The following is a 19803-nucleotide window of genomic DNA, read 5'->3' as shown; positions in this document are numbered from 1 at the left end:
CGCTGCAAAGAACTCATTTTTGGCAATCTTCTTTCTCTTATTTTTCTTTCTTTTCTAGTCTTTCAGACTTTCCTGTTTAGACCATAGGAATCTTTTTGTGTCTTCAAATTTTTAATTTTTCTTCTCAACTGATCTACCTGGTTTAGGGGAATTCTTTGTTCATTCAGAAAAAACACCTATAGGGTTTTGAATTTACTCTTTATTACAGGAAGCTCATTGTCTGTCTATACAGATGCTAAGCTCCTTGGTAGTATCATCATTTTCATGATTATCATCATTACCACCGCTGCAACCTCCATCATCATTATCTTCAGCAATAACTGAACTGCGCTGCAACCTCCATCATCATTATCTTCAGCAATAACTGAACTAATCACAATTACCAGCATCATCAACACCATCACCATCACCACCATCACCATCAATATTACCATTACCATCATCACTATCACCACCATCACTATCACCATCATCATCGTCACCACCATCACCATCAATACCACCATTACCATCATCACTATCACCACCATCACTATCACCATTATCACTATCACTACCATCACCATCACCACCACCACCACCACCACTACCATCATTACTACCACTATCACTATCACCATTGTCATCATCACCACCACCACCACCACCACCACTATCACTATCATCCTCATTATTACCACCACTATCACGACTACCACCAACACCATCATCACCATTGCCACCACCACCATCATTACCATCACCATCATCAGCACTACCATACTATCACCATCATCACCATTGCCTCCACCACCATCATTACCATCACCATCACTATCATCAATCACCATTGCTACCACTATCACTACCATCATCACCACCACCTTCATTATTACCATCAGCACCACTACCATTACTGCCCACCTGCCGACACCATCACTACCACTGCTACCACCAGCAGCAGACTAATTACCATTTATCAAGTACTGCCTCTGTGCCTGACATTGTGCTAAGCACTTTTCATACACAATCTCAATCTTCCCAACAAGTATACAATGTAGATGATACTATTATCCCTATTTTACAGATTAGGAAACTGAAGTTTATAGAGGTTGTGCAACTTCCCTAGGGTGACTCAAACAATTAATATTGGAACTGCAATAAAAATTAGGGTCTGTCTGGGTTTATAGTCTGTACATTTAACCACTAAACTATATTGCCTATATTCCAATCTTTTTCTCCAAAGTCTGTGCTTTTGTCTGATGATTTACCAATTCTAAAGCTTCTATTTTTACTTTATCTCACAAGGAAAGCAAGTTTAGCCCAAGGGAAACTTTGTACAGTTGTGTATAGCTTCCTACAACCAAGGTATCATCTTGCTGATGTACAGATGGGGGTTTAAAAACCCTAAAAACTTCCTTCTATTGTGGTCTTTCAAAGATTTCTCCAAATCTGAGTATTTGTCTTATGAAGGTAGTCTCCCAATCTCCATCAAGCCCCATTGTTATCCCTACTTCTTTGCATTGTTGATTTATCCAAGGGTTCAGATACTATTATCAACCAAGTGTTGGTCTGCATGACTCTACAATTCATCTTATATGTCATTTTCTTAGGGTCTTCCTGGTTCTGATGGATATGGACATCCAGGAAGAAAAGGAACAAAGGTGAGGGTAACCTTACAGGACATTCTGAACTAAGGACTATAGTTTTTATTTTATTTTGTTAAAATAAGTTTTATTTTCCAAGTTGTATGCCAGGAACAGTTTGTACATATTTACAAAATGTTTTGGCCACCAGAGCTCCCTCCCTAAAAAGTAAAAATTGATTTTGTCGCTCTCTTATTTAAAAGTCAAACTTCTTCCCTCATCTTCCACATATATGTCAGATATTCCCACCTCAGCTCTGGGAGTGCCAGACCCTTTCTCAACTTCCTTGCCTTTACAAACGCTCGTGTTTTCATTTGGAATGTGCTTCCTGATCTCCTCCATCTCTTGGACAATTTTTACTCATTTTCTAAGACCCACTCAAGTACCAACTTCTCCTTGTGGAAGCAGCTTTGGTCTTCCCCTGACAGAATTTGCTGTCCTATACTCTGTGTTCTTAAAGCATGTTCATATTTCTGCAGTAGCTCCTTTCTGTGAAGGTTGTATTATAATTTGTTCTTGTATCCCCCAGGCTGTAAACCTGACAGTAGCACTGCACTTTTGTTTTTCTGGAACTGAGTCTGGCAGAGAGTAGGTGCTCAATAAGTGTATTTGAATGAATGAGTGCCACTCTCTTAAGAAGCTTGTATTTTAATATGTAGTTAATTGGTCACTGACAGGTCTTAAAGCATGGAGGTCACATGGAACTTGTTGAGCAAATCAAATCTTAATACCCACTGTTATTCTGGATGCTTTAGTCTTCAAGTTACATGTATTGCCTCACAAAATAAGAAATCACTAGGATGTTTAGTGATACTTAGTTGCTTAATGATGTCAGGATTCTGGGCTGGCTTCTCTGCAATTCTCTTGTTTCCCTGTGGCTGCAAGATGGCACCACTGCCATTTTATTGAGCAGAAAAATGCCTCAAACATAGTAAGTTTTCAGTAAATACTATGGAATGATGGGCTATGGGGAACCTCAGTGATCATCTAGCTTAGCTTTGTCAATTTACATTTCAGAAAATTGAGGCTTAGAGAAGTGAAGTAACTTGCCTATGGTCACACAGCTAGTTAGAGGCAGAGCTGAATGTGGAAGCTAGTCCCTTGAAATCCCATCCAGGTAAACTAATTTTTTCTTTGCTACGGACAAGTTTGCATAGCAGGCAAATTCTGGGTAGAATTCAAATGTGCATTGTTTGGGCTACATGTCAATTTGGAGCTAAGCACAAGGGCAATTTTTGTTTATTGTGATACAGCTAACATTATGGAACACAGATTCAGTCCATATTTGCATGAATTTTTCTTTGCAAGATGTAATGGCCTCATTTTCAATGTCCCATATTGCTGATTGGCCAGTTGAGTACATTTTCTTAATCTGTTCACTCCCCTTCTCTCTGAATTGACTATTTTACACCCTCTCCTCTCTCCTCAAACTTCCAAGATCTGCTTTGTCTTCAATACTTAAAGCAGATGATCATGGCTTCCTATTTCATGAACAAAATTGAAGCAGTGAGAAAAGAACCTCTATAAATGTTCACCACCAAGTAGGCCAACCTACTTGCCTCTGTACTCATACACCCTGCCTTCTCTCCTACTGCTATGGACGAGGGTCCACAGTCTTATCTAAGACTAATCCTTGCCTCCTAGACTGGATTCCACTCCCTTTTGCTTTCCGAGGCTCTCGGTCCATTTTTTTTTCCCCTGGGGAAAACTCACTGAAGGAGCAGTCTATACCAGTGCTTCTCAACAGGAGTGATTTTGCCCTCCAGGGGACATTTGACAATGTCTGGAGATGTTTTGGTTGTCAGAACTCAAGGAGAGAGTGCTGGCATCTACTGGGTAGAGATGCTGTTTAACATCTTACAATACACAGGACAGCCCCTCCCAACAAAGAACCATCAGGCCCAAAATATCAGTGGCGATGAGGTTGAAAAACTGACACTTGAGCCTTCACTTCTTGACCCTCCCCACTCAACTACATCTGCTTTAGTTGAGGTAAACGCCATGTTGCTAAATTCAACGGTCACTTCTCTGCCCTCATTGTGCTCCATCTCTCAGCAGCATTTGACAGATTGATCATGGGTTTATTCCCGATTTTTTCCCTCCCTCAACTTCCAGTACATTCTATTTTCCTGGTTTTCACTGTCTTCTCTTTCTCATCCTGCTTTGCTAGATCTTCTGGATGTTCTTGACCTTTAAGTATTGGAAGACTCAAAGCTCTATTCTCATACCTTCTTCCTTCTTTACTCACCTCTCAGGTGGCATTTCTTGGGGAAATCCAGTTCCATGTCATCAATAACCATCTATCCTGTTATCTCCACTTTATTTCTCCCGCTTGGACCGATATCCCAAACTCTAAAAATATTTCCACTTGGTCATCTAACAGGCATCTTAAAATCGGCATGTCCCCAAACACATTTCTTCTTGTTTTTTTGTTTGTTAACCTTTTATTACAGAAAAATTCAAAAATAAATAAAAGTGAAGACTAGTATAATGACACTTTCCTGCCTCACCCCATGTTCCCATCACCTAATCCAAACAATGAACAACCCCTGGCCAATTTTGTTTTGTTTTATTTATACTCCCACTCACTTATCCTCCCACCATGCTGATTTCATACCCTTCCTTCCTCCTCAAACCTCCAAGATCTGCTTTGTAGTCCATATTTAAAGCAGATGATCATGCTTCGTATTTCATTAAGAAAATAGGAGTGAGGAGAGAACCTCTACATATGTTCACTTACTGTAGGTCATGTAATATATGGGATTTACTTCAAGATAATCATATATTCCATGCATAGACATTTCAGGTTGCATCTTTAAAAGATTGTTTAAAAATGTAACCACAATACCATTCTTACATCAAAGAATTAATAATAATCCTTTAATATTGTCAAATATCCAGTCAGCCAAAACTGTTTCCCTTAACAACCTGCCCCTCCTCCAGCCTTTCCTATCTCAGCGACTGGAAACTTCATCCATCCAGTTGCTCAAGACAGACACTTGCAGCTATCATTGATAAATCTTTTTCTCTCACTCCCACATTTAATCCATCAACAAATAGTGGTAAGTCTATCTTCAAAGTACAACCAGCATTTTATCATTTCCCACAACTGCACTGCCACCCTCTGGACCAAGCCAACATAATTTTCCATCTGTGTTATTGCAATAGCCACTGAACTGGTCTCTGCTTCCACCCTTGCCTCATATAGTTAGTTCTCCATGCACCAGCTAGAGACATCCTTAAAAACATAGTCAGATCAAGTCATTCCCTTATTCAAAGCCCTTCTGTCATTCTCCATGTCACTCAGAATAAAACCCACTGTTAACATGGCCTATAAGAATTTATACAATGTGGTCTCTGTGAACTCTTTGACTTCATCTCCTCCTGCCTGCCCTCCTCGCTCCATTCTGCTTCAGTGTTCCTCAAACATAGCAGCACATACTCTTCCTCTTACTTCAGGTTTTTTTTTTTTTTCCCCCACATACTCCTCCCTCTGCCTGGAATGCTCTTCTCCCAGAAGTCTGCTTGTTTTCTCACTTCATGCTGGTCTTCACCCAAATGCCACCTTTATAAAAAGGCTTTGCCTGACTACCTCATATAAAATAGTGCCTCCTCATCCTTCGATACACATAATTCTTTATTCCTTAATTCCCTTTCTGGAATAACATTGATCTCTTTCTCACATGTTATATATTTCTTTGTTCATTTTCTTCCCCTCTAGTATGTAAGTTCCATGAGAGCAGGAACAGGTCTTTGTTCTGTTCACTGCTGAATTTCCTGTGCCTAGAGAAGTGCTTGGAAGATAGGACATGCAAATGGATATTTGTTGAATGAATGATTGCTTTGTAGTATGCCTTTGGTTCTGACAATGAGCACCTGCTTCCCAACACTCAATGTGGTGCCCTCGCACTTGGTTTCTGTTGGATTAAACCTCAGGTTATTTAAGCTGAGAGATAAAAATGCCCTACAGAAGAAGTTTCATTACACAATATACTAGAGAGGGGGGAAATTTGTAAAAATTATTTATGAGTTGTTTCATGTTGAATTAGAGATATGAAATATGGCCACTTGAGAGTAGCTCAAGATAACAACTGTTGCTATAGTTGTTTTTCCTGGCACTTGTTTTGAGTGTATTTCCTCAAAATTATAGCGTCTTCTTTTTCCCCAAGGCATGTGAAGGAAATTTCTTAATCAGATGACATTAAACAAGACCTTATCTCATTTCTGACACTGGGGTGAACCTGGATTATAGTGTCTTCTTTTCCCCCAAGGCATGTCAAGGAAATTTCTTAATCACATGATATTAAACAAGACTTTATCTCATTTCTGGCACTAGGGTGAACGTGGATTCCCTGGCTATCCTGGTGTCCAAGTAAGAAGATATATTTCTGGGCCTGGCAACTGGTAGGCAGCATGTGTCATTTGTTTGTGCTTGTTTTTCTTTACACTCAAAATTCTGCTTTTGATTCTATTAAGGGAGAAGATGGTGACCCGGGCCAACAAGGAGAAAAGGGGGCAAAGGGAATAAGAGGGAAGAGGGTAAGAATCAAAGAGACTTCCTAAGATCTATAGAAGCCCATATCATTACAGAAGTACATTTTCACTGGGTTAGGACTTCTTAGCAGGAAGCCTATTCCTGCTCAGTCAATGCTCATTCCACACCTTCCTTTGGCTATCCTACTCCCCACTTAATCCCACTCTCATTTATCTCCTGAATACGAATACAGTTTACCAAGCCATAACAACAGAAAATCCAAGTTGGGAGTTTTGGTTTTACAATACCAAGCTTTTAAAACCAAGTTTGGGAGCACCTCTGTCTTTGGTAAGTCTAGACATCATGTGGAAGGATATTGTTTTAGCTGTTGAGCAAACATTGCTGTTTCTTTAGGATTCTTCCAAGCCTTAACTTTCTCTTGCTATTTTTAGAAAAGATTCTTGAGAATGTAGTTGCCATCTTGGTGGACTTTGAGTCCACTGTGCTTTATACAGTCTCCGATTAAAAACCAATTCCTTTATGTTCTGAACAGTCAGCCTTGAATGACCACAATCACTGGCAGCTCTTTTTGAAAAGAGTAAGCCTGTGGATATCTAACATCTTGGTAATGTTTAGTTGATCATTGTTAGACACCAAGGTCTTCTAGGAAATGGACTAGTGTTTACTGCAGGAAAGAGGAAAGGAAAGAGAATGTATGTTTTCTAGGTACTCAAGAATTAGTACTTTCACACATTGGCAAGGACGTAAAGAAATATTTGATCTGTGCCTAACTTGGCTTGCTGCTGGCTATGGTTGCTCTAATCAACTAACTTTTATTTCTAGTTTCAAATAAAAAAAGATAAAGGATTCACTGTATTTAGATAACACTGTGTCATTTCAAATACTTGGAAGATGAGCAGTGAACCTATGGCCACCATGTGCCTTTTCTGAAACACTAAGAATCAGAAGGTGGTAGGGAAATTTTTCCTTTTTCCTGATGTCAGGCCCTTAATGTAGACATCCTGCATTATTTTTATTATATAACCTCAAGACTCAACGGAGTGTATTGAGTCATCTTTTAACAATCTGTCTAGAAGTGTGTATTTGTGTGTGTATGTACACATATGCATGACTGAGGTTGGGCATCCAGGGGGGAATTTGGATGGTTCCCATAAAATGACCTCCCTCTCTTTCTATTCTCCATGTCTTATCCCACAGATATATAGTTTATAAACTAACTGGTCAATAGCAGACTCATTGGCATTAGGAATAATAACATATCAAAGTGGATCTGATGGTTGTAATCAAGGAGGAATCTTATTCTTCTGGCTTGGTCTTTTTTTAGGGTAATGCTGGCTTTCCTGGATTAGTTGGAACTTTAGGTTACCAAGGCCCACCAGGACAAATGGTAACATGTACCCTTCTTTTTCCTTTTGTTTTCAACTGTTGTATAAAAATAAATAAAGATTTGATAAGAGGCATCTCTTAAGAAATGAACATTTGGGACATACAGTGGGATTGACATAGAGAACGGGGCAAATTTTCCTACAGCATATTAGCTTCAAGTCGTTATACAGTATATTTATTCAATATATATTTTTACTTGAACATGGGGAAGATATTAGAGTGGCTGGAGATTTATGAACCTGTCTAAATAAATAAAATGATTCATAAAATTCACTGAAGAGTGAGTTTATCATTGCAAACAAGATGAGCAACAATATTTATGCAAAAACCAGCAGGAAAACCTAACAAAATACAGTGTTTATATAATCTTAACTAACAATGTTGCAAGTCCATGAATATTTTTAAAATTCCCTGGAACATCATTTGATATGAAAGGAAAGACTTTGAGGCTGTGATTCTTCTGCTCTATGCCTTGTCCTAGGAGGCCAGACTATCAATCCATGAGGGATGGCACAGTAGGTCAGCCTTGGATTGAACCTGGTGGTCTCACTGCAGTCTAGGGTTTACTGGAGAGGTGTGACAAAGTCAGAAAATAAAAATTTTAGTGCTAAAAGGACCATTCATGGTATTTCTACAGAAGAGGAAACAAAGGCTGAGATGCTGAGATAATTACAGTGACCTGCCTGAGGTCACAAATTACAACCTTGTAGATTCTAAATAAGAACAATGATCTCTAGACTCCCAGAGGTTGGAACCATGAAGCTCTAATCTGAAGGTTTCCAGAGAAGACTTCTTGTTCAGTATCAGGGCAGAAAAAGGGTGGTGCTGGATGGCCTGAAGAGAACATGAGGGAGGAACTGGGGTCTACTTTAGAACTATTGATGAATGGTCCTGGGATCTGGGATAGCCCTTTTTCTGAATGTGATCCTAAGCTATGGTTTCAAAATGACCTGGTCCTCTAGAAGTGTTTCTATCTAGGCCTTCTGGACTCAGAGGTCTTGGATACACCTCTTAGGCACTTCCTAAAGGAGTCAGACAGAACTCTGGGGCTGGGAGTGAAGGACAGAAGATGGTCTATGTAGTGTGGTGGAGTTATTTTGCCAACTCTGTAGAAGAATGTGTTGGATCTCAAAGTTTTGCATTTTAAACTCAAGTTTCCATTCTTTCCAGGGTATCAAGGGCCCCAAAGGTTTGGTAGAAATGACGGTAGGTGAAGATTTTAATTCCAAATGTTATTCTTTTTTTTTTTTTTTGAGGTGGAATATTGCTCTGTCGCCCAGGTTGGAGTGCAGTGAAGCAGTCTCGGCTTATTGCAATTTCTACCTCCTGGGTTCAAGAGATTCTCCTACATCAGCCTCCCAAGGAACTGGGACTACAGGCATGTGCCACCATGCCTGGCTAATTTTTGTATTTTTAGTAGAGACAGGGTTTCACCATGTTGCCAGGCTGGTCTTGAACTCCTGACCTGAAGTAATCCACTTGCCGCAGCCTCCCAGAGTGCTGGGATTTTACAGGCATGAGCCACTGCACCCAGCCAAAACTTTATTCTTCTTAGAACACAAAGCTTTTCACTTTCACAAAATAGAAATCTGTTAATCTTAAAGATTCTTTAGTTTTTTCCTCTTACAAATTCTGTCAGTACTTTAAGTTTATAGACTTTACTTTGAAATATTATCACCAAGTCAAATAAAAATAGTAGAATGATATTTTAAATCCAGCAGGGAATTGGGATGTTTTGGAGCAACACTAGTTGATGTTAAAAAAAGAAAAGACTTTGAGGCTGCTACCTTTCTGTAATGTGACTTTTTGTAAAGCTCAAAAACTGCTTATAAAGTATTTATAAACCCACACACAGGCTTTTGTATAGCACAGGTTTTTGTGTTTCATGGAACACTTGAAAATAGTCTCAAAAGTTATGATAGTGTTTCATCTCCCAAGTACAAAAATACTATTAGGCAGGGGGTGGGGGGTGTGGAGGCAACTGAGGAGCAGGAAGTGATGAGGTCTGGGATGGAGGGAAGGACAGAACAGAGAGGAAGGGATCAAAGGAAAGAAGCGTAATGACTAGGTGAGGTGGTAGGAGTGCCTGTCTTGGCAGTCATTCTAAAGAAGTGATATAGGAATTGCTACTATAATATAGAGTGCCAAGAATTGAAAGCATTTCCCTGCATTCTCTGCTGAGATTCTTTGATTTCAACTTCTTCAAAATCAGGTTTCATTCCATTACTTTGTAAGGCAGATTTAAAAAATGGGTACCCCTTATCTACCTGTCTCCAAAAGTATGGGCACTATATTGCACACACATCTTTTAAATCTTTTAAAATATCGACTGGATTTGGAAATGTAATTGTAGAATAGTCTCATCTGTTCTGACAATTTTGGGGTTTTCTGTTGTAGATTAAAAAACTTCAGATAGGCACTGATAACATCCATATGACATTCCTAAGTGACAAGTGTGAATAAAAATATACTTCAAGTTAAATACTTTTTCCTTTTTCCTGTTTTCCCACATCTTTTTAACAGCCTTGCAAAATTGTTGATTTCACACGTGAAAACTGCCGTAAGTTGTTTTGGAAAGGCCTAAAAGGAGCCAGTGGTATGAGCTGGGGATGGATTACGGATTAGGGGCATAAACCTGAGGCTTTGGCTGAGGTTTGGAAGATGGCTTATTCATTGTGAAAGGCTCTTATAAATTCATACAGTGGGCTCAGTTCCCCTTTAGGTAAGTAGTCTTTCCCAATGTGGTCTCAGAAATAAAATGGATTGAGAGCATGCCATCTCAACAAGGAAGAGAAGCTCCACTGAGCAGTGCTGTGCCCCAGGAGATGTTGTAACTGCACACCTGTGTGCCTACATCTCACTGCTTCTTATCACAAAACAAAACAGAGGAGCTTTGTTCTTCTTATGTAACCCTTTTAAATAAGAGGGATCAATAGTCACCCTTTGAGAAGAAATCTGTCTTATTTTATTTACGGTTGTGTTTGAAAAATGGAATTATGAACAATCCAGTCTTAAGTAATGTTTTGTCATATCCCCAAGTTGGAATTTATTTACTATGTTCAATGCATTCCAGGATATTTGTGTCCTAGGATGTGTACATTTATCTACTTAATGGCCACGGGGCGAGAATGTTGATTTGGCAAATTGCTTAGTTTGGAAGTTTGGGTTTTCTCTACAATCATCCCACCTTTCTTACCCTAACCCTTCTATGTTCTCTCTGTTCCCATCCAGTGGCTGTTCAGGGAGATTCTGGAATTTTTTTTCCTCAGAATCATAAAGAATAATATCATCAGTGTGATTATGAATTAAAAGAGTGTCAGAGTTGACCATATAAAAAGTTAAAACCCTTTTACACTGAGGGATGCCATGAAGTCAAAAGTAAACAGAAAAGTGGGAAAAAACAATTTGCAATATAAGCAAAGGACACAGGCAAAGGAACTAACTTCCTTACTATACCATGTTGAAATACAAAAAATTGCTACTGCTCAATCATTTTTATCTACAAACACAGACATTGCATAATGGCTAAACCTAAATGTAAAAACAAAAAAACGAACACCACTTTTAAGTTGAAAATGGGCAAAAGACAGGAAAGAAAATATACAGATGTACAATAAACCTGTAAAAATGTTCAACTTCGCCAGAAGTCTTAGAATACAAATTAAAACAATGAGATACCCATTTTGTTTCTCAGATTGGAAGTGTTTTAAAAATGCCAGAAAAATCCCTATTCAGATTGAGAAAGGTATAAGATTACACATTGCTGGTGTGAGTATAAATTGGTACAACTTTTCTGAAGAGCAATTGGCTGGACCATGCATATAAAATCAATACTTATAGAGATTTCTATAGGGCTATGATTGGACAGATGTGCACAGATACATGTACAAGTATGCTCCTCATAAAGGATCATCTATATAGTAGAATAGATGATATTGCTCTAAATTTATTGATGGAAAAAATCATTACATACTAAGTGAATAAAGAGTCAGAGTAAATATATCTTAAGCTCCAAGTTTTATAAAATGAAATGAAATAATTCTATATTTATTATTTATATATATACATACACATGATGAATTAAGGGTAATTCTAATTTTTTGGTTTTTTTAGTATTTTTTGAAAATATGTTACTTGTATACACACACTTATGTATAATATATATAGTTTATAATTAATATATATGTAATTTTATATGTGTATATATTATATACATGTGTATAATATAGTTTCAGAATAGCTCAATGTATTCATTAGGTTTAAGTTCAGTTGAATGTGACCTAAATCCTCAGTAACAGTGGTACAAATGTTATTTCTGAAACCATAGGCTGAAACTAGTCAGTTCAGGTTGATATGGAGCCTGTGGTGGTCAGGGATCAGTCCCTTTATATTTTCCTGCTTTGCCATTGTGTGTATATGGGGTGTTCTATTTCCCAAATCACTTCATGGTCTGAAAATATATCAGGCTTCAGTCATCACATCTATATTTCAGCCACCAGGGAAAGAAAGGGAAAGGAGAAGAATATTTTTTCAAAGTTTTGCCTATCATCTTTCCTATTCTCTTACCTAGAACTTGTAAGATGGCTAAGTTGAGAAATGTTGTCTTTGTTCCAGGCATCCATAGGGCCAATCCAAAATTGGGGGTTCCATGGCTATAGAAAAAAAGGGAGAATGGATTCTGGGGGACAAGTAGAGGTCTCTGCCACACTCAGCAGGAGCCTGAGAAGGCCATGCTTGAATTTCTCAGAGGAGATGGTTTTTCCTATTGAAGCACACACATGGGAAAGGTGCCACTGCCTGCATAAGCTAACAATGTCTTCTTTTCTCTCCAAAATAATTTCCCTTCCAGCTTGTTCAAGAGGTAAATAATATTCCTTCTTACTCACTTTAATCCTTACCTTTTTTGAGGCATTACAGAACATCTTAAATCTGTATATCTGTTGTCTCAAGGTATTTCCAAATGCCCAGTGTTCCCAACCGAAGTGGCCTTTGCCTTGGACATGTCAAATGATGTCTCCCCGTTGGATTTTGAGAGGATGAGAAACATTTTATTGTCTCTGTTGATGAAGATTGAAATAAGTGACAGTAACTGCCCAACAGGTGCCCGTGTGGCCATTGTTTCCTACAGTGCCAAAACCAATTACTTGGTTCGTTTCTCAGACTACAAGGAGAAGGCTGCACTCCTGGAGGCTGTCAGGAACATCCCCCTGGAGCACTCATCTGGCCGCAGGAACCTTGGGGCCACCATGAGGTTTCTGGCGAGACACGTGTTCAAACGTGTACGCTCAGGTCTTCTCATGAGGAAGGTGGCTGTGTTCTTCCAGGCAGGCTGGGCCTATGATGCAGCTTCCATCAATACAGCCACACTGGAGCTTGCTGCAGCGGACATCATCCCCGCAGTCATCACCTTCACAAAGGGGCACAACCTCCCAGACACTCTGCTGGTATGTAGGGGGAACCACAAGTGGGCAGGGAGCTGGGGGCCCTAACACTTGGTTTCTACCTCTCCATCAAGGACCACATGAGGAATGAGAGGTGTTCAGGGAAAGAATTTCCCTGGAATTGATGTGTATGCCAGGAGTGAGGGCTCTCAGTATGGCCCATATACTGGTACTACTCCTAGTACCCACTGGCTATTCTTGAGCACCTATTCTGTGCTGTGTGCCTCATAAATACTATCTTACTTAATGAGTCCCACAACTCTGTAATGTAGGTGTTATTGTTTATTTCCATTTCAGGGATAAGTAAACCAAGGCTTATGGAGGTTAAATATATCATCAAAGGCCAAATAGTTAGTTAGCAGCAGATATTGTCTGCCCCCAGAGCCTGTGCTTAACCACTATGCTAAACTATATCACTGGGGGTCAGAGAATATAATTTTCTTCCTTTTTAAAAACCAGAGTATAACATACATACTCATGTAACAAAGTGGACAAAGTGCAGTGATTTTAAATATACAGATGGATTAATTTTTATGTATGTTTAAATCCCTGTGACTGATACATAGTTCAAGATATAGAACACATTCAGCATTCGGTGCCCTGTAAGTTTTCTTCAACTTCTTTATGCAACCACATACTCCCCATGGTAACTGCTTCTCTGAGTTCTATCACAATCAAGTACTTTTTGCCTGTTCTGGACCATCATATACATTGGGTCATACAGCATGTACTTGTTTGTATCTGGCGTCTTCCAGCCGACATGGCATGTCTTCTTGTTCCTCCATGTTGTGTGTGTGGGTAGTTCGTTCTTTATTATTCCTGTGCAGTATTCCATTGTATGTATACATAACCCTTTATTTACTTATCTATTCTCCAGACTTTACTTTCCTAATTGAAACCCATGCAACATACTTTCATGGAAGATCTGGGATGATTTATCAGAACGAAGGGCGATTTTCTTCTTAAAAGATTCCAGGCTGCTTATGAATGTTAGGTTGGATTATGGGACGTTGACAATATTTCACCAGTTTTGAGCTGCAGAAATTGAAATGTTATGTGGCTCAACATAATAGCTAATCAATTCAGCCCATTTAATTTTCTCTGAAGGTTCAGTGTGCAGCAGAAGTGGTAGGTGAGAGATTTTGTTGCGACAGCTTTGAATATGCGTCTAAGCATCAATAAAGTTGTGACAGCTTGCGAACTGTGGGGAAGGATGGACAAAATATCTTGAGTTGAGGAAGCTAAAATGCAGAGGATGAGTTCCTTGTTCATCCTTACATCCCTGTTGCTTACTGTGATGTCTGTACAGGGTGGGTTGGTAGGGTACATCCTCAACAACTGCTAGAATGGATTTATAAAGACGGTATAAACAAATAACTAATTAAATTAGAGATGCAGCTTTTGTCTTTGGTTCTTTCATCAGTAATGAGGTGCCTTTGGACAAGTCTCTTCACCTTTCTTGGTCTTATTTTACTCAGCTCAAAAATGGAGAGGGGGTTGCAACTAGTTATTATCCAGGCTCCCTTCCAAGTGTAATTATCAAAGCGTTTATTTCTGAGGAAGGGATTTCCTTAACATTTGGAGAGTGACTCCTGGGGTGTGATCACATCCCTCTAATGCTCATCAGTGCTGCTCTCTGAGAGGGGATCCTGGGCAGACAGTGTTGGGATCTTGCATACAGATGATCCTTTGTTGTGATGTTCTTGCCCTCTTAGTTGCCGTAGGTTCTGAGTAAAGGGATATCACTGTATGTGACAAGGACATGCCAGCTTGTGTACTTGAACCTCAGTTCTGTCATTTCTTTTTTTTTTCTTTTTTATTGTACTTTAAGTTCTAGGGTACATGTGCAGAATGTGCAGGTTTGTTACATATGTATACATGTGCCATGTTGGTGTGCTGCACCCATTAACTCATCATTTACATTAGGTATATCTCCTAATGCTATCCCTCCCCCCTCCCCCCTCCCCACAATGGGCCGCAGTGTGTGACGTTCCCCTTCCTGTGTCCAACTGTTCTCATTTTTCAATTCCCACCTATGAGTGAAGCACGTGGTGTTTGGTTTTCTGTTCTTGAGATAATTTGCTGAGAATGACAGTTTCCAGCTGCATCCATGTCCCTACAAAGGACATGAACTCATCCTTTTTTATGACTGCATAGTATTCCACAGTGTATATGTGCCACATTTTCTTAATCCAGTCTGTCATTGATGGACATTTGGGTTGGTTCCAAGTCTTTGCTATTGTGAATAGTGCCACAATAAACATATGTGTGCATGTGTCTTTATAGCAGCATGATTTATAATCCTTTGGGTATATATCCAGTAATGGGATGGCTAGATCAAATGGTATTTCTAGTTTTAGAACCTTGAGGAATCGCCACACTGTCTTCCACAATGTTGAACTAGTTTACAGTCCCACCAACAGTGTAAAAGTGTTCCTAATTCTCCACATCCTCTCCAGCACCTGTTGTTCCCTGACTTTTTAATGATCGCCATTCTAACTGGTGTGAGATGGCATCTCATTGTGGTTTTGATTTGCATTTCTCTGATGACCAGTGATGATGAGCATTTTTTTGTGTATCTGTTGGCTGCATAAATGTCTTCTTTTGAGAAGTGTCTGTTCATATCCTTTGCCCACTTTTTGATGGTTTTTTTTTTTTTTTTTTTTTATTAATTTGTTTGTGGTCTTTGTAGATTCTGGATATTAGCCCTTTGTCAGATGAGTAGATTGCAAAAATTTTCTCCCATTGTGTAGGTTGCCTGTTCACTCTGATGGCAGTTTCTTTTGCTATGCAGAAGCCCTTTAGTTTAATTATATCCCATTTGTCAATTTTGGCTTTTGTTGCCATTGCTTTTGGTGTTTTAGACATGAAGTCCTTGCCCATGCCAATGTCCTGAATGGTATTGCCTAGGTTTTCTTCTAGAGTTTTTATGGTTTTAGGTCTAACATTTAAGTCTCTAATCCATCTTGAATTAATTTTTGTACAAGGTGTAAGGAAGGGATCCAGTTTTAGCTTTCTACATATGGCTAGCCAGTTTTCCCAGCACCATTTATTAAATAGGGAATCCTTTCCCTGTTTCTTGTTTTTGTCAGGTTTGTAAAAGAACAGATGGTTGTAGATGTGTGGTATTATTTCTGAGGGCTCTGTTCTGTTCCATTGGTCTATATCTCTGTTTTGGTACTAGTACCATGCTGTTTTGGTTGCTGTAGCCTTGTAGTATAGTTTGAAGTCAGGTAGCGTGATACCTCCAGCTTTGTTCTTTTGGCTTAGGATTGTCTTGGCAATGTGGGCTCTTTTTGGTTCCATATGAACTTTAAAGTAGTTTTTTTCCAATTCTGTGAAGACAGTCATTGGTAGCTTAATGGGGATGGCATTGACTCTATAAATTACTTTGGGCAGTATGGCCATTTTCACGATATTGATTCTTCCTATCCATGAGCGTGGAAGGTTCTTCCATTTGTTTGTGTCCTCTTTTATTTCACTGAGCAGTGGTTTGTAGTTCTCCTTGAAGAGGTCCTTCACATCCCTTGTAAGTTGGATTCCTAGGTATTTTATTCTCTTTGAAGCAATTGTGAATGGGAGTTCACTCATGATTTGGCTCTCTGTTTGTCTGTTATTGGTGTATAAGAATGCTAGTGACTTTTGCACATTGATTTTGTATCCTGATACTTTGCTGAATTTGCTTATCAGCTTAAGGAGACTTTGGGCTGAGATGATGGGGTTTTCTAAATATACGATCATGTCATCTGCAAACAGGGACAATTTGACTTCCTCTTTTTCTAATTGAATACCCTTTATTTCTTTCTCTTGCCTGATTGCCCTGGCCAGAACTTCCAACATTATGTTGAATAGGAGTGGTGAGAGAGGGCATCCCTCTCTTGTGCCAGTTTTCAAGGGCAATGCTTCCAGTTTTTGCCCATTCTGTATGATATTGGCTGTGGGTTTGTCATAAATAGCTCTTATTATTTTGAGGTATGTTCCATCAATACCGAATTTATTGAGCGTTTTTATCATGAAGGGCTGTCGAATTTTGTCAAAGACCTTTTCTGCATCTATTGAGATAATCATGTGGGTTCTGTCTTTGGTTCTGTTTACATGCTGGATTACATTTATTGATTTGTGTACGTATCTGCTCTTCTTTTCATTTATTGGACATATTCTTACCCCAGGATGCTGGGAGACAACTTTGTGTTCTTTAAATTTACCAGTTTATAAAGGATGTTAAATGATACTTGCCAGCTCAGCTGTAATGAGTAACCTCATTTCTGGTGACACTGGTAAGGAGAGAAACTGTAAAAATGACAACTGCATTCTCAGGACCTTTCAGAAAATCCTCATTTCTTCACAACTGGGCAGAAAATTCAGCACTTAACCTCCCCTACTCTGTTCCTCAGCCTTAGGGGAACTCAGTTAGGAGAGTGGAAATATCTTGTGGTTTTTCTTCTGAATTATCTGCCTGAAGGCTTCGTTTGATTATGTGTGGGGTTTTGTCTTTCACCTCTATGTTATTTTGACTTTCCGAACAACACCCACATGCTGCTTCTGGAAAAATGATGGTTGTTCAATTTGAAGCAATTATGTAAACAGATGTCCTAACTTCCCTGTCCATTTAAACATGCTTAGAAGCTGTGGTGCATTTTGAAAAGGTTTATAAAGCCATCTGTTGAGTTGTCTCAGACCTAAATAAAACTGCATTATAACATTTGAACTTTCTGTGCCTCGTACCCTTGTTAAGAAATGTCTAATTGCCTTACGTCTCAAAACAAGACTTCATTAGATCCATGTTTTTAAAGTTAAAAAGCAGAGGATTACAAGAAAAATGCAATTTGCAATTTGTGGGCCAGGTTTCAAATTTTGTTTTTCTTTATAAAAAGTCTAGCCCATGTTCCCTTGAAACAATGCCTAATAGCTCACATTTATTGATCTAGGCACTAAGATCTTATTGATTCATTTAATCCTCACAGCAGTCCAATGAGATAAGTATTATGATGAGCCCATTTTTCAGATGATGAAACTGAGACACAGAGAAGTTAAATAACTTGCTCAAGGTCTGGAATTCTCATTAGCAATGGGATTTTCAATTCAAAAATCAAAAACAGGAAAAGAAGAGAGACTTTAGAAGATTTAAGTTCTTTCCCTGTATTTATGCATTTTATCTTTACAATAACACAATGATATAGGTCTATGAATTGGCCCTATTTCTATTTATGTGTATTTCTCTTAAAAAAGAAGGCCAAGCAATGGAATTACAGCTATAATGGGAAACAAAAACAAAACAAAACAAAACAAAAAATCACCTTTAGAAGATGAAAACATTAAGAGAAAGGCTAAATGAATTTTTGGGGTATATTTTTCTATAATTTCAAAATTCAGATAATTTCAGTAGGACATTCTTTTCTATTTTGGGGAGACAATAAATATACATATTTATTTTATTTTTAATTGACAAATAATAATTGCATATAATTATGGGGCATAAAGTGATATTTTGATACATATATACATCATGTAACAATCAAATCAGAGGAATCAACATGTCTAAAGTTGGAAACATTTCTTTTGAAGAAAGATGGTTTTGGGTTATGCAGTTAGGCCCTTTCAGAGGAGGCCTATGGCTGCTCTGTTCTCCACTAGACTGTTAATGCCCTAAGGCCAGGACCTGCACCAAAGGAAAGAATTAGGCAATGAGGCTTCAAACCCTGGTTTTGTCCCTTATGTAATCTGGGTATGTTATTTGGCAATGGGGCCCCCTTAATTTATTCTCTGTAAAATGGGCGTAAACTCACAGGATTGTTGTGAGAATTATAAGGCGTGGTACCCACAGGGATATCTGACACTTTCTATGTGTTTACTCAATTGGGTCGCTCTATTACCATCTTCCTGAGTTCTGTGGGAATGCCCTTTGCCCACTATTTATTAAATCTGATAGTGAGTGCCTATGGAGTTCCAGCCACCATGCCACATGCTTTCCATGCCTTATCATCCCAACCCCTCCCTATTCAAAATGTGGTTCAGGGACCAGCAGCAGCAGCATCACCCAGAATGTGATGCCTTTCCCCTGATGTGAGCAATCAGGATCTGTATTTATAACAAGAGCCCCAGATGGTTTGCCTAAATGTTAAAGTTTTAGGAGTATTGGTCTGAGCCTCATAGCTATGCTACAGGTTAATAATGATAATTGTACATTTCCCAGATATGTGAAGGCCAGAGGTGAAGTTATTTGTTCTCGGCTACACAGTCCTGAAATTTGCATTCAGATATGGCTGGTTCCTAAGTCTCACTATGCAACCTACACCCTTAACCCAATGCTGACACCTAATGTTTTCCAAGGAATCTGGGAAGACTTGGCTGTTTCATAGCAGTCTTTGGTGGGATCATGCCAACTCGAAGGAACCGAAACTGGACTCAAGCTCCTGGGGTCAGTGACGGGTTACCTGGCTACTCTCTCACTCTGCCTCCTTCCCCCTACTTTTTCCAGTTTGCTGTCCTTGTTTCTCAAGCCCTTACTTAAACTTGATGACAGATGGTTTCTAATTCTCTCTCCTTAGGGTCCAGTTAGCTCTTCGTCTGTCCAAGGCAAATCCTCCTTTCTAGCACTTGCTTCTTTCCACTCCATTCCCATCTTTCCAAGCCAAGAGACTCCCCCATCTCAGTCCCAGAGATCAACATTATCCCATGGCTTCTGGCAGCTTAGTACAACAGCTGATGCATTGACTTTAACCCACAGGGTTAAGTTTGAGTCAGGGATCATGGGGAGGTTTTTTAAATATTGAGAGTTGAAGTTTGAGAGTCATCCTTGTACTCCTTGAGAAATGTCTTTCTGTCTATCAAACAAAAAAGGATGTTAATATAACCC

The 19803-nt window shown here is 39.1% G+C and overlaps 1 protein-coding gene across 1 annotated transcript in view; it reads left to right on the top strand.

Annotated features, from left to right (window-relative positions):
* LOC112619207 (collagen alpha-4(VI) chain-like) overlaps window positions 1-19803 on the top strand; it is an 87882-nt gene that overhangs the window by 57800 nt on the left and 10279 nt on the right. The window contains exons 24-31 of the mRNA XM_025377160.1: window positions 1593-1643; window positions 5962-5997; window positions 6102-6164; window positions 7445-7507; window positions 8677-8712; window positions 10030-10066; window positions 12356-12367; window positions 12457-12950. Of these exons, the coding sequence (XP_025232945.1) occupies window positions 1593-1643; window positions 5962-5997; window positions 6102-6164; window positions 7445-7507; window positions 8677-8712; window positions 10030-10066; window positions 12356-12367; window positions 12457-12950 (792 nt within the window). The remainder of the gene's footprint in view (window positions 1-1592; window positions 1644-5961; window positions 5998-6101; window positions 6165-7444; window positions 7508-8676; window positions 8713-10029; window positions 10067-12355; window positions 12368-12456; window positions 12951-19803) is intronic.

This window comes from Theropithecus gelada, chromosome 2 (assembly GCF_003255815.1).
Source record: "Theropithecus gelada isolate Dixy chromosome 2, Tgel_1.0, whole genome shotgun sequence".
In the NCBI taxonomy this organism is placed as follows: domain Eukaryota; kingdom Metazoa; phylum Chordata; class Mammalia; order Primates; family Cercopithecidae; genus Theropithecus; species Theropithecus gelada.
The sequence above is the reverse complement of the archived record's forward strand: the minus strand, read 5'-3'. Positions and strand labels throughout refer to the sequence as shown.